The sequence below is a fragment of the Triplophysa dalaica genome, chromosome 4 (assembly GCF_015846415.1).
Source record: "Triplophysa dalaica isolate WHDGS20190420 chromosome 4, ASM1584641v1, whole genome shotgun sequence".
In the NCBI taxonomy this organism is placed as follows: Eukaryota; Metazoa; Chordata; class Actinopteri; order Cypriniformes; family Nemacheilidae; genus Triplophysa; species Triplophysa dalaica.
This window is the reverse complement of record NC_079545.1, coordinates 17159185-17183066: the sequence shown is the minus strand read 5'-3', so window position 1 is coordinate 17183066 and position 23882 is coordinate 17159185. Positions and strand designations below refer to the sequence as shown.

The window sequence follows — 23882 nt, the reverse complement described above, 5'->3', positions numbered from 1 at the left end:
TAATTTAAATAGATATTTTAACGCTGTTTAAGTAGCAATATTAAAATGAAAATGCATTCCCCATTCGCCTAGAGGCGCGGTCCTCTATAAAAACGCTGCCACTACCATTCCCGTACCTCCTCCCTTTCCTCACCAATCTCTTGGCCTGCTTTCTGCCACTAGGGTGGCGGGGAGGTCTGGGCCGGCTTGTTGGCGGTGTGGGGACCCGGAGGTTATGGAGATCGGTACAATCATCCAGATCCCCGACACCTCACAAGCTGCTCTTGATCAGGCTGGCCTTCCAAATACCTGTGAGTAATAAGGGGGGTACAAATCAGGCTTTTGTGGATTCAGAATGTAACCGATCCTCCATTCATCAAAGCCTGATTCAATGCATGGCATTGAATACAGGCCGCAAGGTTAATGTACGGTGTGTACACGGGGATGTGGTGAACTACCCCTAAGTGTCACTAGCGATATACTTCCGGGGTCAAAAATATATCGTAGAGGTGGCCGTTTAACACGCACTTCCGAAATCCGTCATCACGTTTTATTGGGGCAATTATGTGCGGATGTCTCTCTCATGGGCGTAAATCCCGGGGGGTACGGAGGGGACATGTCCCCCTCTATCCGAGGGTTGTCCCCCCCTCGATCAATTAGACTCGTATTCTCTATTCTCGTAATTATATATTTTGTTTACCTAAACTAATTGTGTAATTAGAATAAATTACAAACACAAACAATGCGTTTAAAAACTATTGAGTTCCCCCTCCCCTGCCTCTCACAGTGGTTTGGTCCACTGCCTGCTCTCCCCGTTGATCTCACCTGCGCTTTGCGCAACACATTCCAGTCAGGTGTGCGCTTCAGTTCATCAGTGGTTGTTCAACTCCAGTAAGAAGACTATTTTATTCACTTTAAATGAAGTGATTCTCTTTAATATAGTTGATGCTGATTCATTAATAAATTAGTTGTCTCAAAAAAATGCTGATTACGGATGTATTTTTCCATGAATCTGCTATTATGTTAGAGATTAAAACGTTACTTAGCTAGTAAACGTTAGCTAGTTAACGTTAGCTTGTTACATAGGACGTCACACACTGCAACTTAAGCCTGGCTCAGACTATAGGATTCTCGGCCAGATTTTACCCCGATTTCCCCTCCCGAGAATCTTTGAAAAAATCGGGCCTAGAAACTCGATCGGGCCCGAGAATCGGCCCAGATTATCACGTAATGTGAGGCGTTCACAGATCTAATCTTAGAACTCCCGATCTGCTCCGAGAGAAATCTTAGCCGCCCCGATAATATCAAACATGTTTGATATTTAGGATTTTAAATCGGGCTGATGACGCTGGTATTTTCGCTACAGTCAATGAGAGACACATCGACAAGTGACGGAGGAAAAGCTTCTGCAAGGGTAAGCTGTACAGCGGAGATGGAGGATCGTCTTTATAATGTATCCTCAAAAATATACCACAACCGCACAGATAAGAAGAAGAGCTGGGGAGAAGTCACGTCGGTTTTAAATGTACCGCGTAAATTAACTGCTAACGTGCAGCTTGTAGTTTCGGTCAACAGATTGTTATTTATCTATATGCGCACATGTAACATGCGTTTATGTGTTTGTTTTTATCTTATAAACACATTGGCGTTCATCTTAGTCCGGCAGCGACAATTGTTTTCTTCCGTTATTTATTAACATTAAACTTAAGCGGCTCGCCTAAAGCACAGTCATAACTTCAGCCCTAGCAAAAAAGCATTATAGCATCACCTGCTTAAAATACGTCTCAGCGGCTTTGGACTGACAGACAGAATCATTCAGAGCGCGACAAAGACACAGAATTCCAGGATTGAATGTTACACAACTTGCTACAGTTTTGCTACAGTAACGTATTACAAGTTAAACGGGTACAGTTACACTCAATACCTGTTGCATAGCCGCTGCATTTCCTTCATCTATCGTGGAAATACACTTTTTTCATAATAGGACAAATATATCACGTGAAATTAACGACGATGTCGCTTTGTTTACTTTTGTTTCCCGGTGAGATGACGTAAGAGAGGTCCATTGGTTTGATAATCTTAATATTATCCTGTATTTTGGTGTCTTAAAAATGTCTTTTGATGTGCAATTATGAAATAAAAAAATCTAATCAATTCATTTTTATTTTTGCACTTGCTACATTTGGTCTTATTTATAAACACAACTTTACCCCCAACGTTTTCTTCTCTGGACATTTCACATTCATAAATGCAAGTTTACAAAGGGAAAACCTATTTTTGTAGTGCTTGAAAAAGAGATTCAAATGTAGATGTAATGCCAGGTTTAAGATTTTACATAAGAGAATCTGATAAGATTCTCCTTATGTGTGAGCTGCAACCAGATTTAAAATCTGTCAGGATTTTAAAACTCCTGTAGTCTGAGCCAGGCTTTACACGCCGAAGCCGTTTCTCATGCATTGTTTGATTTTTGGAGACCTGGCATGATGTGAACATTAACGGCCACAATTAGCCACCGATCCTGCCATTCAGGTCCCGTGTCACACAGCCGCGAACAAACCGGTTACAATTCTGTGACGTTGGCACTTTATCTAACGTCCACAAAAGTTGCACAGCTTTCATTCAGTTGGAGAAGGTCGTTTTCTCAGCATCTGTTTATGCAGTATGTGTGCGGAGGAATAACTAAACATTCAGTGTACTAAAACTCGGGCGATTCATCAACGAGTACAACACAGAATTTAAGCTTCTGTCACGGTTACTGACTGTTTGTTTTGGTACACTAACATTAACAAAGTCTGTTGGCGGAGGCAGTGTACTACAGGGGGAAATAACAACCACTCATTAATGTCGATGTACGGTGACTTTGTCAGACAATGTTGCAGTATAAAACAAGATAACATTTTATACGTGTTTAAAAAGTGACTCATTGTCAACATGTAGTATCATGGGTAGTGTGTTTTCATATTTGTTTTCTATCTTCACAACAGAGACAAAAAATATATAAATGGAAAAAAGCTTTATTGTTCACTTGTATTACAGTATGTGACAGTTCAGTTATAATATGACTACAAGTCTTCATGATAAGCCTATGAACCTAATGCATATTGTCGCTTTGTGTCGTAGTTAGTACAATTTTGACTGTATTATTTGTGTCCCTTCAAAAATTGCTCTTGGGAAATTTTACATGTATTGTCCGGTACAGTTTGTCCCCCCCTACTGTTAAATGAGATTTACGCCCATGCATATATTTATAGTGAAAACGAAATGCAGGTGTTAATATCATATTATGTGAAGGATCGTGAGATGTACAAATTGAATTTTAACTATTTAGAAATAACTGATATTTAATGAACAGCTGATAAGTGTCACAGTCAAAAGAGAATTACAAATATCATTTAAAGGGTGGAACAAATGTCCGTAAAATAACACTTACAACTGCATTAGCGTTTTAGTTAAAAACTTCAAAATGATTAGCTTTCCTTGTTGTCATAATAGAATAACAACATGTCATACTGTCAAAGGCATTTCTACAGTTTAAGTACAACTATGATTTAGTATATGTAAGTTGAATTAAAACATGCAGGAAAAGAGTGAAATACTCATAAAACATAATTAAATCTTCTTCTAGGTTTTAAGGGCTGTATTGATCACAAATTCAAAAGTTTGAAACCTTTGCATTACACAAATTATCGCGATCTTCTTCCTGTCCAAAAAAAGGAAGTATGTGTTAACGCTGATTGGTCAACTCAGCAGTCAAGAAAAAGCACCTATGACCAAGGAGAAATATTTCGGCACGCCCCCTTCCTTTCGGGACGCCTATTTCTCCGACCTGCAGAGACCCCTACTAGGACTACGCAACTGATTACAAGTAGATCTGACCGCTACTACAACCCTCTCGCGCTTAGCGCATCTAGTCAGCCTGTAGCTTCTGCATTCAGAAGATTACACACGAACACCCAATTATCGCAGCGACTTGGACTTGCCTAAAGTTGTAAGTTTTTGATAACAAACACGTATAGTCACAAAGGTATGTACATGGTTTTATTTTTCTCTGCATGTTTACCTTTTCATTTTCGGATCTACCTTTGACCTTTTTCGCAATTCGGTTTCTATGTGTATATATCTTTTTTTTTTAAATCGCTTTAAAGCCGTACTGCGCCTGTCTGTCAAGCATAATCCCTCGATTTTCGCTGAGAGTAAATATTCGTCTGCTAAAATGCAATGTGTGGGCTGTGCACGAACTGACATTAACGCTAGAACTGCAGAGCAGCCTAAACAATTACAAAACGATGTTGACATGTTTCACAATAAGTTTCCTAAAATGTAATGCTTTTAAACGCTATTTTAATATCTAAATATAACTCATCGAGCTTCATATATTTTGCAGCACGTGTCATGTTTCTTGAGGAGATCTTCTGTTGGTCTACTTCTGGAGTGACTGTGCTCCTATGTGTCTTCTCTCTGCTCCTTCTGGCTCTCCGTGGTCAGCGAAGAACACGTGGCACCTTGCCTCCAGGTCCCAGACCCTGGCCGCTAGTTGGCAACCTCCTCCAGATGGGGGAACAGGTCCATTTGTCCCTAACTAACCTGAGGGTTCAGTATGGCGATGTGTTCCAGGTGAAGATGGGTTCTCTTGTGGTGGTGGTTTTGAGCGGCTATTCCACGGTCAAAGAGGCTTTGGTGCGACAAGGAGAGGCATTTGCTGGACGTCCTGATTTTTTCTCCTTCTCGGCGATCGCTAATGGCGAAAGCATGACATTTAGTGAGAAGTATGGTGAAACTTGGGTGCTTCACAAAAAGATTTGCAGAAATGCTTTGAAGACCTTCTCGCAAGCTGAAGCCCGAGACTCGAGTGCCTCTTGTCTCTTAGAGGAACGTATCTGTGCAGAGGCCTTGGAGATGGTGGAGGCTCTTAAGGAACAAGGTAATGAGGCTGGAGATGAGGGGATCGATCCCTCAATAGTGCTAGTGACCTCGGTTGCAAATGTGGTTTGCGCTCTGTGTTTTGGGAAGCGATACAACTATAACGATACGGAGTTCCTCACCATTGTCAACATTAATACGGAAGTTCTACGCCTCTTCGCTGGGGGGAATCTGGCGGACTTATTTCCCATCTTTCGTTACCTGCCCAGTCCCTCTTTGAGAAAGATGTTTCAGTTCACAAGCAGGATGAATGCATTTATGGAACGCAACATCAAGGAACATCTCAATACCTTTGATAGGGTAAACCAATATCTGCAATAACCTAATATGCCATTGTGTTAGAGGGAGAGACAAACTTATCTTGGATGTAGATGAAATTGAAACCAAATATTGTTCGCGTCAGGATGCTCCGATGTTTCTCTTCTCATTAGTTCTGATCATTAGACAAAGAAAGGAAAGTTTAAGATCTGTGACGAACTGGTTGCGGCTCCAGTGACTTTCTCAGCATCTGTTTGCACTTTATCTGAAGAACTGAAGGGTATTATTTAAAGTCAGTAATGTCTTGCGTGTTGAATCCTTTACAAATTTAAATAACTATGGAAACACATACAGGGTTCCTAGAAAAACTTTGATTAAAATTTTAAATATAACATTTTCTTAGTTAGATTTATTTACATTTTTAAGTTAATGCATATTATCATTTAATAACTTATAGTCGACGCTTCTGCTATTTTTGCACACATTGGTAGCTATATAGAATAATTTTAAAGAGAAAACCGTAAACGTGAGCACTGTGTGAAACTTAAATTCTTTCTTCAGACCGCCGGCACACTTAGCATTTTGTTTATACTCACTGAAATGTTCGCAAGCACAGCTGAATTCTGTATAAACAGTTCCGCAGACGGCACACATGCTTACGTCGCAAGAGCAATATGAATATAGATGTGATATAAGAGTGAGTATAGGGTTTCAATAGGTATCGATCTTAAAAATAAAGGTGGTTAAAAGGTTCCACAAAAAAAAAATTGGTTCCTCAAAGAACCATTTAGTCAAAGGTTCTTTAAAGAACCATCTCTTTCATCAGTTTAACTTTGTGCATGGCATCGAATAATCTTTTTTGAAGAGTAGCATGCTTTTTACACTGTCAATGTGATTGTATTGACATGTAATTTGTGCAGAACTGTATCCGGGACATCACAGATGCTTTAATTGCAATGTGTGAAGACCGAGAGGAGGACGAAGCTACACTCAGCAATTCACAGATCGTGCGCAGTGTCATCGACATCTTTGGAGCCGGTAAGAAACCACAAATCAAAAGAGTGAAAAAGAGAGTATAAACAACATTGCGTAAACAGTACAGTGAGTGCTCTGGATGTAGAACAGATACATTTTCGTTTGTCTAGAAGCATAATCATTAATTTCATTAATTGCAGTTTGCCAGACATAAAAAAATCCCTTCCAGGGCTGCAGTTTTCCTCCATGGGATGTTGTTACACTAATAGTTTTGCTTGTAAAAGACACGCATTTACATCCAAAACCAGATGTTTTTCCTGGTTCTGTGCTTTTGTCACAAGGGAAAGGCTGCAGACTGATCTACCAGAATTTGAGTTCTAAGTATTTGCCTTAGATGTATGTTTTTCATTTGTGCTTGGCTCACGCTAGTCATTCCTGTTTCTGGCTCTTGGTAGTTCTGGTTCATTAAAGAGTGTTTAACAGACCCCCTGTGAGAAACCCAAACTAATCATTCTCTTAAGCTTATCAATACAGTACTGTTTATTTAGCTGAATTGGTTGCCCACTTGCTCATTTACCAGCTGGACATACACATTCTGTTATAAATAAAGCTGGGCGATCATTTATAAAAGTTATGCTCTGTCATTTTCTGAATAAGAGTATGAAGATTGTGATCATAACTGTTGTCTATTTTCCTCATAGGTTTTGACACTATCATCACAGGTTTACAGTGGAGCATTTTATATCTGATCAAGTTTCCAGACATTCAAGCTAAAATCTTCCAAGAGATAGGTAAAGATTCAAGATTTAGACCATTAAACATATTCTGTTTCTTCCAAACAAAACATCATCTACGCATATCATTTTCTTCAGCTATGCCACTGCATTCTCGAAATTGGAAATCCATAAGCTGTGGTTTGTGGTTGGTTATGAGAGACACAGACAGGAAACCAAAAACAATATAAAAATCAGATCCATGATTTGGAAAGTCGTGCTTATGAGATGTGCAAGAGTTATTAAGGCTTATGGCCATACAACTTTCTCCTTATGTAGCCTCACTTTATTCTGTACGCTAAAGAATTTGCCACAAACAGGAACTTTTTTTTGTTTAAATGAAATATTATCTATTCAGAAGTAACTGCAATGTGTGCAAATGATTATAATCGTGATTTTGATCAGCACAGACATCTGAAAGTATTTCATGAACTGACAAACAGCTGCTTGGTATTTGCATTTATGTTTTGTATCATTTTGTATTCTGTTAGATAACCTATGCAGTAGGCAACTAAAACTGATACGTAGTATAATTTTTTGCAATGCAAAGTATATGTGGGTGTTTGTGTCTGTGGGTGTCATGAAAGACAAAAAAAAACCCACGAGGAGGCAAAATAACAAGACATTGACAGTAAAGGCAAGGAACACCACACTGACTAGACTAACCAAAAATAATCACTTGACAAAACACTGACTAGGATATCTCGACTTGACAGGTATTTAAATAGCAGGACTGGAAACAAACCAATGACGTATAGTCATGGTCCAGGAAAAATTGACAAACTAACCAGTCGAGACGGCAAACACCACGGATAAATACGGGAACTAACAAAGAATATAACAATGGGCAGGTGTGGGTAATGAGACACAGATGGGAAGCTAAACGAGGAAACAAGGGGGCGGTGACAAAGACGAGACCAGAGATAGGCATGACTGGTCAAAACAAACAATGTCATGTCTCTCTTTACACTACACACGTGGGTCTGTCATAATCCTACCACTAGACTACAAAAACATGAGCAAAGGAGGCAGTATCATGACAGGTGGATGGTAACTTACAAGATGTGCCCATTTCAGCACAGTGAGCTCATCTTTGGTGGGTCATAAGTGGGCTTATTCCCTCGAGCACAGATCACACTAATTTGGCGACACCAAACCTTCTCTGGAATTGATCTAGAAACAACTGATGTCTCTAATGCCAGAAATCCTCGAAAGTTAAAAGCTGTAGTGCCTTTTTTTCTTATAGGATTTGTTCTTAATTTTCTGTTTTTCAAGTAGTTTAGGAGTAGCTCAAACATTTTGTACAGACAGAACAGATTAGTCTCTCACTTAAGGATATAATCCATCTTCTTTATGGTTATTTATTATTCTTGCATGTGTTTTCAGATAACCAGGTTGGGACGAACAGGCTTCCACAGTTTAATGATAAACCAAACATGCCATACACTGAGGCTTTCATGTATGAGGTGTTTCGTCATTCATCTTACATGCCTTTCACTATACCACACTGGTAAGCCTGTTTTTCTAAGTTCTTTCAGTCTATAATATCCACATTAATATACATAATACCCATTATTAGTTTGTTCCCTCTGTGTTACCATGTGTAGCACAACTGAAAACATTACATTTCATGGATACTTCATCCCCAAAGACACATGTGTGTTCATCAACCAATATCAAGTCAATCATGACATGTAAGTTTTTTTAAGATTACTCCCAAGAATCTTTATCATTTCCTCCAATGCTCTTTTTATTATATAGCAATGTTTGCATATATATTGTAGTAAAAACATGAATACATTGTTTGTTGGTGTCATTTACTGAATGCTGTGTTTATCAAAAGGGAGATGTGGGGTGATCCAGAGTCCTTCCACCCTGAACGCTTCCTCTCCCAGTCTGGTAATTTAAATAAAACACTCACAGAGAAAGTAATGATATTCGGTATGGGAATACGACGCTGCCTCGGTGACAATTTTGCCCGTCTGGAGATTTTTGTGTTCTTAACCACTCTGCTCCAACGTCTTAATATAGAGAACGTTCCCGGGCAGGAGCTTGACCTGAGCTCCACATTTGCCCTCAGCATGAAACCCAAACACTTCCGTATAAAAATCACACCTCGTAACTAAATATATACGATATCAGTGTTCTGTTTCTCTGTTATTTGTTATTATACAGACATCAAATGGACAGAATCATGTTTGAAATGTAAGCCCTGGATAAGCATTAGCTATTAGCTTCCAAAATATTTGCTGTTGCGCATATTTTTCATGTCTACGCAATATTTGTGCCAATGCATAAGGGTCATGAAAGCATTTTGGCTTCGGTCTGTAGCTCAAACACGGACTGGAAAGGCACAAGGTGAATTTTATAGCCTTTTTTAAAAAGCTAAAATGCCTCCTAAAACAAAAATGATGTTTTAATTTTTTTGTGTGTATAAAAATTAGATGAACGATGTGTATAAAAATTATGTTTAATATGTTGTTTTATAAGCCAAAAATGTAATGAATGGTATTGATGACTTTGCATTAATTAACAACGCATTTTACATCTTACAGAATGTATAGATCTTGATGATAATATAGGTTTTAAATCTTTTAAGAATCGTTTTAAATCTTTTTAAATCGTTTTTTTGTCAAATCTACAGTTTAACTAAGCTTATAATTCTTCATTATTATATAATGTTATGGAATGAAGAACATTTAAAGATTTACTGCATAATTCAGTTTACTGGTTCAAATGTTACAGATTGCAAAACTCCTGTCTTTACAGTTGTTGTGTGTTTCATTTTTAATCCAGTAATGTTTTGAACGAATAATAAAAAAGTGATATTTGCCTAGAATAACAATTCAATCTGAATCCGCAGAGCTTTTGAATACAAACTAATCTTCACATAAACTGAACAAACATTATATAAACAACAGACAAATTACACACAAAAAGGCCATTACTGAGATTGGAATGCATGAAAATTCAAAAGATGAATGTAATTCTGTTTTTACAGTACATACACGTACTCTAGCTTCAACTCGAGTTAAAAATTTTGAGTTCAAGGCTTAGGGTTCAGTTTCAGGTTCATAAGTTTTAAAAAGAAAACAGGCTTTTATTGAAAACAAAGCTATATTATCCAGGATTATACAGTATGTCATGAAGCTTATGCGTCTTCTTCAACAGGCTGGCCTGACTTCAGTTTTAAAATCACCTTAAAAATAAAAAATAAAGTAGAAATGAGAGAATTAAATTTTGATGCCATCATTCGTGGATAAAATAAGTCTTGTGAAAAAAAACTATTAACGATACATACCTCTTTCAGCTGGGCGATCTCTTTGTTGTCTATGTTCCTCTGAGCACTGTTGGTAATGGCTTTTACTCGAGTTGCATAGCTGCATTGAGATATTAACATCACATTGTAGGAAACACAACTTCATTTCAAAAACATTTGAAAAGTGTTACGTCACTCTCCCAGTAAGATATTTGTATCTCACATGAGTGAGGTAAGAGTCTCGTCTAGGTCGCTGTCAGAGGGGGAGATGTTGAGGAACATGAGGGTCTTGGCATTGCCTCCCAGTGAGTCTTGCATGAGTTGGGTCAGCTTATTGTTACGGTATGGAACATGAGGCTGCTCCATTGATAAAGCTGAAATTACATCTCCAAGAGCACTCAGAGATTTGTTAATAGAGTTTGCTTCCTGGGAGAAACAAACAGTACACAAAACAGTACAGTAAAATGAAAGACATAACTTTTAAAATGACGTACATTGAGTAAAAGTTCACATTTTAAGGCATCACCTGAATCTGTGAACAAAATACATTTGCTAGCTTTTTGTTAGACATAAAACCTTGAGCTGGTCGTCTTTGGCTCCTGTTTTTGCTGCTCGTTCACTTCCTGCCAGGTCCACAAGACTGAGTTTCCCATAGCTCACGCTCCCATTGGTTAGACTGCAGCTCTCGATCATGACGCCAATGATCAGGTGAGAACGAGAACTTTCAACATTCATCTCTGAATCAATAAATAAAGAAAACCCGAGTTTGTGCCAAAACAGTTGCTATGTCAAGTCTTCATGTTCTGACCAGTTATTAATATTTAATGCAATGAATCCATTTTTATGAAATGCATACTGGTGGCTGCGATGTGACGGTTTGCGCATCCCTGCTCGAATAATACAAAGAGTTCGCTGGCACTGGTCGCCTCCTTTGTCTCTGCTCCCTGGGCATACATAAGACCTTTTCGGTCCCTCTTTATTTCGATCCGCTTGCTGAACGCTTCAGATGGGCTTACAAACAGATCTTGTAGACGGTCATTGTACAGCTCTAACATGTAGGCTGAAACCTGAGGATAGACAGCAGAGGAGAGTGTATATCAGCTCAGCCTATGTAACCTAAACTATCCAAGTGTACCTTAAAATCAAATTTAGACTCATTCTCCTGGATGATCTCAAAGATCTTGGTGAAGGTTCTGGGAATGATGCCTGGGTTTCTCTGATCTCTGTCTCCAACCATCGTGAAGGTTTTTCCTGATCCTGTATGGCCGTATGCAAAGATGCATACATTGAAGCCATCAATCGCACACTGGATTAGCCTAGGAGAAGTTCGCATTTTATCAGCAAAATGGATAAAAATGTACTGTATGAACAGTAATAGTATAGCACACTTACCCACTGGACTCCAGAAAGACCTCCTCTTGTGTACACTCTGAGTTAAAGATCTTGTCAAACTGAAACTCACGAGGTCCCCGAGGCGTCTCCAGGATCACAGAATAGTCATCAAGACAAGTCACTATGGTGTGACCTCTTCGCGCTTGGTCTGTGCGTGTCAGGGGCCTTATTCGACAAAACACCCTGATCTTACCTTTAAAAGACCGAACATAAAGTCAAAGTCAGTCGTTATAGGAGTCAAAAATTATACCTTCTGTATCTGCACAGGTTTTAATAAAAGGTTGTGCTAAGCACCTTGATTCTTTATTAACATGTGCAGAGTTTATCTACATACGGTTTGTGTTAATATTACTCAATAATTCAAAGACATTCAAAATCTTTACACAAGAACACAAAATGCCCTTAGTTTTTGATATTCATCTATTACTGTTGGATTTGAATACAGGAGAAGAATGTCTGGGAAACCAGTCAAGAGTCTTTGAAACACAGTATCTGGCCCAAAGACTTGTAAATAGCCAAAAAAGGAGTTTCTGGGCATGTCGTGACTGGGAACAGTTTCTATATAAACAAATTTCTATGTTTGCACTGAAGATATATGTGGGGAATGTTTTATGCCTTTCATGTCCTCCACCATGTTGTAATACTTCTTTCTCATGGTCCTTTCAGCTGTGTAGTTCTCAACAATCTTCTTGTTTTCCTCTTTGATCTGCTTTAACTAAAAACAAAGAAGAACGCATTCTGAGTAGATGTAATCTTTGACAATCCCTGTTGCAATTTAGAGGTGTAATGTTGGGTGTTTAATATGATTCACAGTTCTAAAGTAAAATATCTTTAGACATTTCCATCAAACTTGACAAATGTGCTAAAAACCACTGCATATTGTTTTCATATAATATTACCTTTAATCATTTTTTTCTTATGTCACTAGCAATTGTTTTTTCCACAAAATGTATTAACTTATGCTTAGACAACAAATGGAGAAAGTGATTTTGCAAGTGTTAAGTGAGTTGTGTTTGACTATGGTCACCTCAGCCTGCAATAAGAGCAGCTGCTGGCCCACACCCTTCTCAATATCACAGTTTAACCGTCCATTCTTGCAGAAATTTTCCTCAAACTTCTAAAAAAAGGTGACAAAGCGTAAATTTGTAGTGAGACTGAGTGCAGATTGAAAGTAGTATGTCTTTCTGCATTTGCGACATACCCTGACTCTTTCATCCAGCTCTACTTTCCACGCCTCATTCATGTCAGACTCTATAAATGTGTCAGAATAAACGTATTGCTCATTATATTGTACATCTATAATAGGACATTTACTTTTTTACATAATTTTGAATTTACCAATGACAGTCCCAGCTTTGATGCACTCCAGAGCCACTTGTATGACCTCATGGTGCTTTAAACTGGTCTGTGATCCATCATCCACCTGGGGCTCCACCCTGAGTTCGTAACATTTTTACTTAAAACTCTGTCATCATTTACCCACCCACGTTTCATTTAAAACTTTGAACTTTGACAGTTTGACTTTCATTCTTCTGCAGAACACAAAACAAGATATTTTAAAGAATGTTGGTAAGCAAAATGCAGCATTACCCATTCACTTCTATTGCATGGACACAAAACCAATGGAAACGAATGGGTACCGCCGTTGTTTGGTTATCAACATCAAAATATTTTATTTAAATAATGTAAATAGAGTAAATAAGGATAGAACTTTCATTTCTGAAAGTTCTAAAATAACTATTATTTCTAATGTGCATCGTCCAGTAAGCAAATACGCATGTTTAAAGTTATATCCGGACTCTTTAAAAACCTACTCCTGTTCCTCATGACTCTTCTGGTTGGATTCTTCTATGGCTTTTTGTTGGCTTTCTTTAATCTCTACCAGGGTTTTTTGGTTGTCTTCTGACATCCGGTCAAACTGCTGTTTAGCCTCTGTCAGCTCAGTATAAACACGATGAGCCTGAAATACAAAGAACAACTATAACAACTGTAAAGTTGAATGACTCAGTGTGCATAGTATAAAAAGAACATGGAACAGTGATTAATTTATCCTGTTTAATTTATCCTTAATCCTTGTAAATACAAAGATTTGAGGGGTGGCCAAGAACTGTTTGATTACAATCATTTTCCACATTTACGCAGTTGGCAGATGCTTTTATCAAAGCGTCTGACATTGCATTATACTATACATTTTGTTTCTTATTATTTGTAAACCCTTGGATCGAAACCATGACCTTGCCATTGTTAGCGCAATGCTCTAACCATTGAGCTATAGGAAATATCTTTCTCTCTGTTCATCAGAACAAATACATTTTTTCTAGATTCAGAACTTGAATTTATATTTTTGGGTGAACTGTTCCTTTAAGGTATATGCTGAATCTAAAAATGCATAATCATAAGCAAAGTGATAGTATTCTGTATTTAAATGGTCCTAAAATCATAATGTGGAGGAAGAAAAAAACACTTGTGATAGTATTTTTTGAATGTTCTGTATTCAAGAGCACCTGTTTAATAACAGCACTCAGGAGGTGAGCATATGCTGACTGTTCAACAGAATCTGTTACATCCTCTTTTCCTTCCAGAAGCATTGAGATCTCCCTTTCTCTCTTCAGCAGGTCACCCTTCAGAACCTCCAGACGGGCCTGTGCTCCCTCTAGTGGTTCATTTGAGTTTCTGCAGTCCTGATATTTAATGGGTGTACAGCACTTTGGTCAAACTCTCAAATACAATTATAATATATAAATAAATATATAACTTAAAATTAAATTATTCTTCCTGTTAAAGTTCCCTTACAGAAGATCAAAAAATATACAGTAAGAAAATTAATGACAGAAGATCGGTAAAAATTATATTAGACCTAGCCTACTTTTAATAATAAACATCAATTCTGAGTTTTATCCCTTCTTACAAAGACTGAAAAGATTTGAAAACAGCCGTGAAGTAGTATGTAATAATCAATATGTTCTACCTTTTCTTCACTTTCTGGTTCTTTCTTCTCCTGAGAGGATTCCAGCATCTCCTGGACTTTCCCCATCTCTACCCTGGCCAACTGCAGCTCCTGAAGTGCTGTCACAGAGATTCTACATCTTTAAAAATGACTTCTTCAGTTCTTTACTACATTACTACTTATTTTGTGGAGAGTACAGTAGCATTCCATATGCATCTCTGCATTAAAAGCACAAAGCACAATGCATTAAAAGCACAATGTATTTGTAAACCAATTTAATCTATATACGTATTGCATAACCTAAATACATATCTTACTTGAAGCCTGATGGTTATGAAGGAGATCCAATCTGGAGGAAAACAATTCCATCATCTTGTTCTGCAAATGTTTTTATTGTTCCCTTTAGTTCGATATCTCTCACACAGTGTGATATATAACTATAAACAATTACTAGGAAATGACTACTTTGATTACCAGACTCTTAAAAAAAACAGTAAAGTGCTACAATTATGTCACACCTTCTCTCCATCCCATGCTGCTAAATCTTCTCTGTTCCTCTGGTGAAGCACTTTGTGTTGCTCCTGAAGGCCATTATTTAGACTCTCCAGAGTCTGATCAGACCAAGAGAGCATATGACATAGTTACTAAAACTTGCATAATAGAGTAAAATATTAAACATTACATAATGTGTGAATCTTGATATGGGATTAAAGGAAGAAGTAGAACAAATTTGATGATTCTTTTGTGACTCACCCTAACCTTCTCTTCCCAGAATGCATTTCTTCTGCCCACCTTTTCCTGATAAACATCCAGGATTCTCTTCAGGGTGTTAAACTTATTTTGGTAATATATCCTTATTTTAATCTTTGTTTGTTCCTGCACAAACATGCACGTGTATATATAAATATATGAAAGCATCCGAGTGCGCCACATTCTTTGTTTTTTAAATCTCTCCTCTTTGTCACCTGATTTTCTCGTGAGGCCATGAGAATGTTCTTCTCCAGTTCCTTGATCATCTCTTCATGCCTGGTCTTCATTGCCATCATATCATCTGTCATCTGTTGATATGATGACAAAATATAAACCACAATACATAGTGTCAGGGAAAATGGAAACATCTATTTGGCCTGAGATTATTTATTGATTACACTTATGGGTTTTACACATGACAGGTAATAGATCTGTAATCAAGCAAAATGGGTGTGTAATAGAACCTGTTGAGATTTGTCCTTATGACATCATAAGAAAATAAGGATGTTCTGAGTTGATAGGTGGCTGTAACAGACAACTCTTTAGAAATGTTAAATCATGAATGGGCTTTTCTCCAAGACTAACTTCTAACACATGACATCAGATGAATGTTCTTTCCTCACCCCATTTCCCAAGGGCAATAGAGGGCGTGACAGACACATGACTAATGCAGGAAGTGCAACTCTGCTTCAAACAAAAAAAGCTTTGTCTAGGATGCATGTCTATGGATGGACCATGATAAACAACAATGTTTATCAAAATATAACAAATATTGTATGGTTCAGTTTCTTTGGTCTGGTACCATAACTATTCTGTATTACCAAAGCAGTTCACACTTTACCACACATACAAAATAGTCCTGTATGGAGTAATATCAACATACTTGGTTTATGCAAAGCTTTGCAGAGTCGTATGGAATAAACATCTTGACATCCATTGCAGGCTGATCTTCACGATGTCTCATTCCTGCACTCATAGGAGACACATTGAATGCTAATAATACAACTGTAATGAACATTTTTAATTTTTTGCAAATTTGAAAAAGCCTACCTTTGAAAGTAGAATTTGGATTATGATGTCGGTCTGTGCCAATCCAGCGCTTAAATGGGTTCCATTTAATTTTAACTTTCCTTAGCCAGGAGACCTCACGTTTAGCTGGACCTTAAAATATTAACATGCAGTTGCTGTGACACTTCTTTCAGCAGGCTATTTGGCCAATAACTTTTTTACATTAATACAAAGCATGGATTAATGAACATTCCTAGATGAGGAAAGTAATATATGGCTTGTATTAAATGATGTATCAGTTGATGTATTAAAAACTATTGGGTACTCTACATTTTATGTAACTTGTGTCTATGGTTTATAGCTAGACTTTACTTGTACAGTAATCCACGCATGCCACAACTGTTCAACAGAGATTCAGTTATCCAGCCCTTTCATAAAAATATATTAAATTCCAGTAAGGTTTATTATCTATAATTGAGAATAATTAAAATTGTTGCCATGCTGCAACCTGTCTTGAAGAACAAAATTGACCAATTTAACTAAACAGTTTATGTAACCAGCACAGGTCATCATAAATAATGTACAGTTCTTTCAATTTTTTATTTGTTGGGTGTTTGAGTTCTTTATGTTACAGGTTATTTCTTAAGAAGCTCACTTTTAGAGTCTTTTGTTTGTGAGAGCTTGGGGAAGGTTTGAAACAATAAAACTGCAAAATAAAAGACTGCAATATAAAACTGAAATAAAAACATAACTCATTCTTTATTATGTATTCCTTTATTTAATTCCATTAACATATTGTATTTAATTAAGAATGAAAGTGGACAAAACATTACACTGAAAAAAACATTTTACATTATATTAAACCATTTCTACTGTACACAATCAAAATATATTATGTATGTTTATACCTTTTGTTTATTTCTAAAAGCAGAGACTATTTTGTTTATTTTTATTTTAGTTATTGTTTCGATCTCTTCCTGTACCACTTTCAGAAGTAGGAAAAACATCATGTTGCAACATTTGTTCCAGACTTTCTTTCTTAAGAGAAAGGAAAAAACATCTATGTAAAGAAAGATAAGACATTTGTTGTATTAAAAGTTGCAGGTGCAGCATGGAACAAGTTAGTTAGATAGTGTTAAGATTTGGAAGTTAAGATTGAGATTACTTAAATTTTGCATAATGTCATGAAAGGTGACTCACCTCTATTTTTATCCTGATCTAAGAGTGTGTTGTGCATGTTACATGGTCTATACCGCTGAACCTCTTCTTTCAGGTCTGGCACACTGCCTGGCAGCTCTTCTGATACTGACAAAATGGGATGAGAAATTACCACCCGGGAAGTGCCTACTGCATCATCCTGAGATGTGAGATCACATGTCTCCCAGGCACCTAGAGATAACCAAAGAAAACTGTGTTTTAGCCTGTTCTCATAGAGTTAGGTGTCTTTTAACATTTAAAAAATTAAACATGCTGGTTAGGTTCAAAAAGACAGTTCTCCAACAAAACACATACAGGAATGACAGACTGTATTTGTTAAAAAAACGCATTGAAAGGCAAAGCCCTTTATTACCCAGTGTAATGTGATGTTAACTTTGCATGTTATGACACAATGTCAGTTATGACTAAAGCTATGTTTCAAGAGATGAGAAGTACAGGCTTGTGTTTGTGTGATATTTACGTACGTTGTCTTGCTGCTGGGGCAACAGTATGGTTACGTAACTTCCTGCCCATGAAGTTCAAAGACATGGACACATTTTCTGCTTCAGAATTGGCATACATGTTGGCCAAAGTGAGTGTATCTCTGTTTGACCATGGGAAAAAAACGAAATGCACAATATACACTGTATGTTACACTCTGAGGTGATAGTAGCAGAATCTACTCATATCCATGCAAACTGAACATTGCAGTTCAAAAGAACCTTTGCAACATCCTACACAGATGTCTATAAACAATTAAGAGCATCACTTGCGTTAAAATACAATATGAACAAAATATTTCTCAAATTATTGTTTAGAATAAAACTGCAATAAAATGATAATCTCTCAAGTTTATTTCAATGTAAACAGACTATGATGCCAATATACCATTGAAAACAAGATGTTAGAGCGAAATACCAACACTCAACTTTATTCAGCAGTTTTGCTTTAGGAGACGCATTATATTTAAGAAAATTATGATCTGTAAATTAGAGGAATTACCTTAATTCCAAGATAATAGTAGACCGCAGGGTGCTCCAAGAATATCTGCCTGAAAAACGTAGAAGAGAAAAGGTAAAACTGGAAAGATGCTTGTATATGTGAGGAACGAAACTCTCAACACTTGTTAAATATTAACCTTTGTGGGTGAGGTTTCAGTGGGGATTAGTTTGCCCGATTGGCCAACAAAGGCTGCAGACTCTCATCAGGTTTCCAATGTGTGGGATTTGAGATTGTAACTAGATCCACATTGGTCTTTCTATTCTAGGGCAATGCTAATGGAAAGCTGTTGTGTTGTGCATCTGAGAGGTTTCTCAATTAGCATCTTCCTTTAATAAAGGATTTTATAATTTCATGAGTTGTGAACCATGACATGCTCGTAAATCATGTGTTCTTCAAGACTTTCTTAATGGCCTATGTTCTTATACACATAATACTGAGCCAGGCCCAAACCTAAGTGAAGGCACCTTCACAAGCTCTATAAGAAACATGGAATTGTGATGTGGAATTGTTTCATGTCCATCTAATCTTATAATAAAAAAGTAATACACTGTAAATGTGGGTTGATGTCTTTTGAAGAGGCCACATGCTGCATACTCTGGAACATAATTTGATAAAATAGGTTGGTGTAAAGGTGCGGAATTGTGATTGACAGGAGCAGAGGGAAAAGCTCCTTCAACATTTTCTTTTATAATCAACAAAATCGTGTTTACATATTTTGTGTGTGTTTTAATTTATGGTAGGTTTGTTGTAGTTGATGCTGTGGGGGAAGGTTGTGGTTGATAGCGCCGGTGTCCAACACCGGCTCGACTTGTTACAATAACCAGTGTGACGGCGCCGACAGATTTCAAGCAAAACGCATGTTAGACAAAAAGGAAATGGTAAGAACACTACACATTGTATAGGTGTCAGTGTGAAAAGTGACACTTTACTTTACATGTAATGGTTCAACTATAAAACATAGTCAAAAGGGTGTGAATGACAGACACAAAGACCTGTTTACCCAGTGTTTGGTGGGTCAATCATAAACGTGTGCTGACATGTCTATAACAAAACAGCAAGAAACCGTGTATGGACAGTTTTTTGTATGAAGAATAAGTATTTATATCAGTTGTTTTTCAGCTCTGGCCCGGGAGATCCATTTTCCTCCCGAGTTTAGCCCCAACTCTGATAAAACACATGAAGAGGCTGATCAGTGACTTAATGCTGGGCTGCGCAGGTTGTTTGGCATATCGCATTAAAGTACCGCGAGATCAATTAAAATGCGCACGCAGCAATATGCACTTGAATGCTGTCGCGGTACTTAAATGTCATAAGCGGGTAAATTTGCGCAGCGCAGCATTAAGTCGAGCGCATCTTTTCCTAAAGAAGCTAATTAACATGTTCCGGTGTTTTATATCAGAGTTGGGGCTAAACTCAGCAAGAATGGATCTCGCGAGCCAGAGTTGAGAACCATTGATTTATATGGTCTGTGCCATCGATTGAAACGAGTGGTTGGTTTTACAGAGTAATGCGGGAGAACCAGATCGTGCTTTTTGTCTTTATATTTGTTCTCCAATGGCCTTTCTCACCCGCGAAATGTATCCGTTTGTAGCCTAATGTATCCGTCATTCTGTTGAGTGGTTTAAATATAAAACGTTGCGCAACGCAATGTTGGCAAATACTACATCAAATAATTTAACCGTACACATGCATTCATCCATGCTTAACCACTCTAAAGGGAAGCAGGAAAACGCTTGTCAAGTCGACACCCTGTTGCAGCGCAACAGTTAAAGTGATGTTGCTAGGTGTGGTTCGGTGCGTATAAATACAGCTGAAGCTTCCCTTTTACTCGCTTGCTGACTTCGCTCTTGGTAAGTACTAACTGAGATCCCTTAACTTTTTCTTTAACATGTTACACGTTTGCATTTTATATGACCAGTGCTGTAATCTTGTAAAATGTTGCATAGTTTGACGCTGATCAAATGTTTGCCAAGTTATGTAATTCTGTTTTGGAAGCTTTGGAAACTTTTCACAACTAACAATTCACACAAATAACTCCGTCAAGCACCACATTTCCACTTTCTGGAATTGAAAGCTGTCATCTTCAGTTTTTTATTGTGTAACTTCTTTCTTCTCAAATTCTAAAATAACAAAGTTTATAATATTATCTTATATTGGTGAATAATGTGTACTTCGTTTAAAACCGATTGTTAGAAACCTAATAAGCTATATGCAGATGATGGTTGCTTATACGTGTGAATGCAGTGATCTAGTTTAGTGTGTTTTGTATTCTGTATGTTAATGTTTTTCTATATGTTCCACCATGTAGTTAGAGTCTTCCACGTTCAGTTCCAGGTGCCAAAATGTCTTTCATCCATGCCTTCCTTGAGCAGCTTGCCTATGAGGGCATGCAGGATTCGCAGGATGTCACAGTAAGTTTGCTTCATTTTGGTTTTCCTTTTTTTCTGGAAAATGTGAACAGCACCACACTGAGTCAGAGATAGGAATGTTCCACTCCCCATTCTAGCCACATTCAGCCCGTTAAAGTGAACGCATTTCAATGTTTCCTTCTTAAAATTGTCTTCAAAATGTCACTGAATAAAATTTGAATCTTATTTCTGCTCCAAATTAGTCTTCAATTATATATTTTTATTATTGGAATAAATTTAATCAATATCTTTCTTGCCGCTAGGAAGGACAGGGGACAGTGAAGCCCTATCCTCAGTTTAATGCATCTGCAGATGCAGCTGTTTTGGACAAAGCTATCAAGGCAAAAGGTTAGGAGTATTAATGTAAAAAAGTGTGTACGATCTATACATCCCAGTATTTGCGTCGCTTTAATCTCTGTTGTCTGCAATTTACATTATTCTGTTATCTCAGGTGTGGATGAGGCCACAATCATTGACACTCTTGTCCGCCGGAGCAATGCCCAACGCCAGCAAATAAAGGCTGCCTATCAGCAAGCCTTTGGCAAGGTTGGTGTCACACGCATTCATTGGACCACAAATTAAATTGATGCTAAAGCGATTCTTACCGATTTGTTCCCTTTGTGTAGCCTCTGGACGTGGCTTTGAAAGCTGCTCTTAAAGCTGAGCTGGAAGAAGTGGTTTTGGCTCTGTTGATGCCTCCAGCGCAATATGATGCTTTTCTGCTGAAAAACGCCATGAAGGTAACATTCTCAAATTTGACAGACTAATTTCCTATGAAGTTGGATATTTTAAGACAGATAGACATTGTATGCAGTATCCCAAAGGATTGTTATAAATGTTAGTAAAATAGCTTTTTCTCTCTGCAGGGTTTAGGCACGGATGAAGAAACACTTGTTGAGATTTTGGCTTCCAGGACCAACAAAGAGATCAGAAATCTTAAAGAGGCTTACAAACATGGTAAATTAAAATTCTAATATCAATGATTTAGAAATGCTTTGGTTGTCTGACCTGCAAGTTCTGTATAATTAATATTTGTTTTACATTTGTAGACTACAAAAAAGATCTAGAGGCAGACATCAAGTCTGAGACTAGTGGAGACTTCAAGAACGCTCTTCTCTCTCTATGCAAGGTTGTAGGATTCACCCTTGCATATTATAATGTCGTTTTTTGTCTTCTAGTAGTACCGCATGCTTTAGATGTCTCCCTTATCAGACTCCTCTGATTCTATTCAGAGTTCCTGAAATGCATGTGGGTGTGTCAGATTATTGGAACAGATACAGAGGGGAGAAATGCTGCTCTACTGCATCCTCAAGCATTAGTAAAGTGTTGACTTTTTGTCACAGGCTACCAAAAGTGAAGACCATGTTGTGCAAGAGGACCTGGCTGACAAAGATGCCAGGGTACGTTTGTGTGTGTGTTGTCTAGTAAATGTGTGTGGTAACTCTATAGTTTGTCATGTATAAGCATGTCGCTTGACCCCTCATTCTTTCTGTAGGCCATATATGAGGCAGGAGAAAAAAGAAAAGGCACAGACTGCTCTGTGTTCATCGACATCCTTACTACAAGGAGTGGTCCTCACCTGAGGAAAAGTATGTTAATCTTCCATTGTATGTCTCCCTTTTATAGAGCAGCTAGTGCAAAATATTGTTTCAAGAATCTGCAGTTCTCAGCAGAGTGTATCTGACAGTAGCCTACATATGATTTTTGTTTAGTGTTCAGTCTGTACTCCAAGTACAGTAAGGTGGACCTTGCAAAGGCCATTGATCTGGAGATGAAGGGTGACATTGAAAATTGCTTGATTGCTGTCGGTAAGGCACATTTTAAAACCTTACAGTACAATATACACTCCAATTTCTGTGAAGTTCAAAGTATGGCAAGGATTGCTTAAAGATCAAGTATATCATGCGTTCAATTTCCAATTAATATGTGCATATGTTTATATTCTAGAAGATAACACTGGTTTATTTTTTCTTTGACAGTAAAATGTGCAGGATGCAAACCTGCATTCTTTGCTGACAAACTAAATCTAGCAATGAAGGCAAGTATAACAAATTTTTTCATTTTGTTTAATTTGTAACAATTGTTTACCAATGAAACTGACTGTAGCAAGAATCGTGACTTTCTTTTCACAGGGTTCCGGTTACAAGGGTAAGTTCTTGACCAGAATACTGGTCAGCCGCTCTGAGATTGACCTGGCCAAAATCAAGCAAGAGTATCAGAAGAAGTTTGGCAAGTCCCTCTACCAAGACATCCTGGTAAATAAATCTTAGCAATTTATTAATGAGACATTTATATTTTTAGATAAAGCCTATTTAGTAAATCGTGTTTCATTTGTTTTCAGGATGACACAAAAGGAGACTATGAGAAAATCCTGCTGGGCTTGTGTGGCAATTAATTTGCGCCAATAACCAATGAATGCAGATGATGATTGTTCATCAGTATAAAAATTATATATGCCATATAAACATATGTTTACATTTTTTGATAAATAAATAAAATTGTTCTATGTTTATGTTCTAAAATGTGATATTGTCAATCATTATTTTATGATTTATCTGTAAACCTAGTTGTAAAGTGATGTTTGTGTGTGGGTTTTTTGTTATTCGTTGACACACCTGTCATTTAATTATATTCATTCAGTGTAATACATTGTGTTGCAAAAATAACACTTTCCAAACCAGTTTCTGGAACACTCCTCCCATTGTTTGCTCAAAGTAAATCCCTGTTTAAACTGCTAATTCCCACCCCAAAGTCCCACCATTTATTGTCACACGCAACTATGCCAACAAAAAAAAACCTTTTAAAGGTTTTGAACTGTTAATCTTCAAAACATTTTGAATGTAAATATCTTTATTGGTAAATACATATAGTGTAGGCACCACATTAAACTGTGAAAATAATTGAGCACAAAGATGTACACTTTGCGGTAAGCTGTGATGTTAGATAATGCCCGGCTTACAATATTTGGTTCCCAGTACGTTCCCCGAACGATAGTTTTTTTTGTTCCTAGAACG

The 23882-nt window shown here is 37.4% G+C and overlaps 4 protein-coding genes across 6 annotated transcripts; 2 read left to right on the top strand and 2 right to left on the bottom strand.

Annotated features, from left to right (window-relative positions):
• Positions 1-841: 841 nt before the first annotated feature.
• LOC130419217 (cytochrome P450 1A1) lies at positions 842-9755 on the top strand. 3 transcript variants are annotated; one of them, XM_056745770.1, is made up of 7 exons: positions 842-870; positions 4364-5199; positions 6078-6195; positions 6834-6923; positions 8292-8415; positions 8513-8599; positions 8749-9755. In XM_056745770.1, exons 2-7 carry the CDS (start codon positions 4372-4374, stop codon positions 9029-9031), a joined length of 1530 nt encoding a protein of 509 aa, XP_056601748.1. In that variant the 5' UTR covers positions 842-870; positions 4364-4371; the 3' UTR covers positions 9032-9755. The 3 variants fall into 3 exon arrangements, with proteins under 3 accessions (XP_056601748.1, XP_056601749.1, XP_056601747.1); XM_056745771.1 differs by lacking the exon at positions 842-870 and adding an exon at positions 3528-3967; XM_056745769.1 differs by lacking the exon at positions 842-870 and adding an exon at positions 3529-4003.
• Positions 9756-9909: 154 nt separating this feature from the next.
• Positions 9910-11630, bottom strand: LOC130419219 (uncharacterized). The gene is made up of 6 exons (XM_056745774.1): positions 11300-11630; positions 11021-11231; positions 10741-10901; positions 10388-10590; positions 10207-10285; positions 9910-10104 (listed from the first exon to the last, which is right to left on the bottom strand). The coding sequence occupies exons 1-6, from the start codon at positions 11495-11497 to the stop codon at positions 10057-10059; spliced, it is 900 nt and encodes a 299-aa protein (XP_056601752.1). The 5' UTR covers positions 11498-11630; the 3' UTR covers positions 9910-10056.
• Positions 11622-16167, bottom strand: LOC130419218 (blastoderm-specific protein 25D). The gene is made up of 12 exons (XM_056745772.1): positions 16137-16167; positions 15469-15561; positions 15257-15379; positions 15022-15114; positions 14821-14881; positions 14525-14622; positions 14061-14237; positions 13371-13516; positions 12895-12992; positions 12758-12807; positions 12584-12673; positions 11622-12271 (listed from the first exon to the last, which is right to left on the bottom strand). Exons 2-12 carry the CDS (start codon positions 15559-15561, stop codon positions 12131-12133), a joined length of 1170 nt encoding a protein of 389 aa, XP_056601750.1. The 5' UTR covers positions 16137-16167; the 3' UTR covers positions 11622-12130.
• Positions 16168-20196: 4029 nt separating this feature from the next.
• anxa1a (annexin A1a) lies at positions 20197-23390 on the top strand. Its single transcript, XM_056745851.1, has 13 exons — positions 20197-20310; positions 20769-20871; positions 21132-21216; positions 21320-21414; positions 21495-21608; positions 21735-21825; positions 21918-21997; positions 22212-22268; positions 22364-22457; positions 22581-22676; positions 22848-22906; positions 23001-23123; positions 23210-23390. The coding sequence occupies exons 2-13, from the start codon at positions 20803-20805 to the stop codon at positions 23261-23263; spliced, it is 1017 nt and encodes a 338-aa protein (XP_056601829.1). The 5' UTR covers positions 20197-20310; positions 20769-20802; the 3' UTR covers positions 23264-23390.
• The last annotated feature ends 492 nt before the right edge of the window (positions 23391-23882 follow it).

Coding starts and splice junctions, on each gene's coding strand:
- LOC130419217 (XM_056745770.1), top strand. CDS start 4,372: ATGTTTCTTGAGGAGATCTTCTGTTGGTCTACTTCTGGAGTGACTGTG. Junction 6,196..6,833: donor CATCGACATCTTTGGAGCCG/GTAAGAAACCAC, acceptor TTTTCCTCATAG/GTTTTGACACTATCATCACA. Junction 8,600..8,748: donor TATCAAGTCAATCATGACAT/GTAAGTTTTTTT, acceptor GTTTATCAAAAG/GGAGATGTGGGGTGATCCAG.
- LOC130419219 (XM_056745774.1), bottom strand. CDS start 11,497: ATGCGAACTTCTCCTAGGCTAATCCAGTGTGCGATTGATGGCTTCAAT. Junction 11,232..11,299: donor AGTCTAAATTTGATTTTAAG/GTACACTTGGAT, acceptor GTCTATCCTCAG/GTTTCAGCCTACATGTTAGA. Junction 10,902..11,020: donor CCGTCACATCGCAGCCACCA/GTATGCATTTCA, acceptor TTATTGATTCAG/AGATGAATGTTGAAAGTTCT.
- LOC130419218 (XM_056745772.1), bottom strand. CDS start 15,561: ATGACAGATGATATGATGGCAATGAAGACCAGGCATGAAGAGATGATC. Junction 14,882..15,021: donor CAGCATGGGATGGAGAGAAG/GTGTGACATAAT, acceptor AAACATTTGCAG/AACAAGATGATGGAATTGTT. Junction 14,238..14,524: donor AACCAGAAAGTGAAGAAAAG/GTAGAACATATT, acceptor ATTAAATATCAG/GACTGCAGAAACTCAAATGA.
- anxa1a (XM_056745851.1), top strand. CDS start 20,803: ATGTCTTTCATCCATGCCTTCCTTGAGCAGCTTGCCTATGAGGGCATG. Junction 21,217..21,319: donor CAAAGCTATCAAGGCAAAAG/GTTAGGAGTATT, acceptor CTGTTATCTCAG/GTGTGGATGAGGCCACAATC. Junction 22,269..22,363: donor TGGCTGACAAAGATGCCAGG/GTACGTTTGTGT, acceptor TTCTTTCTGTAG/GCCATATATGAGGCAGGAGA.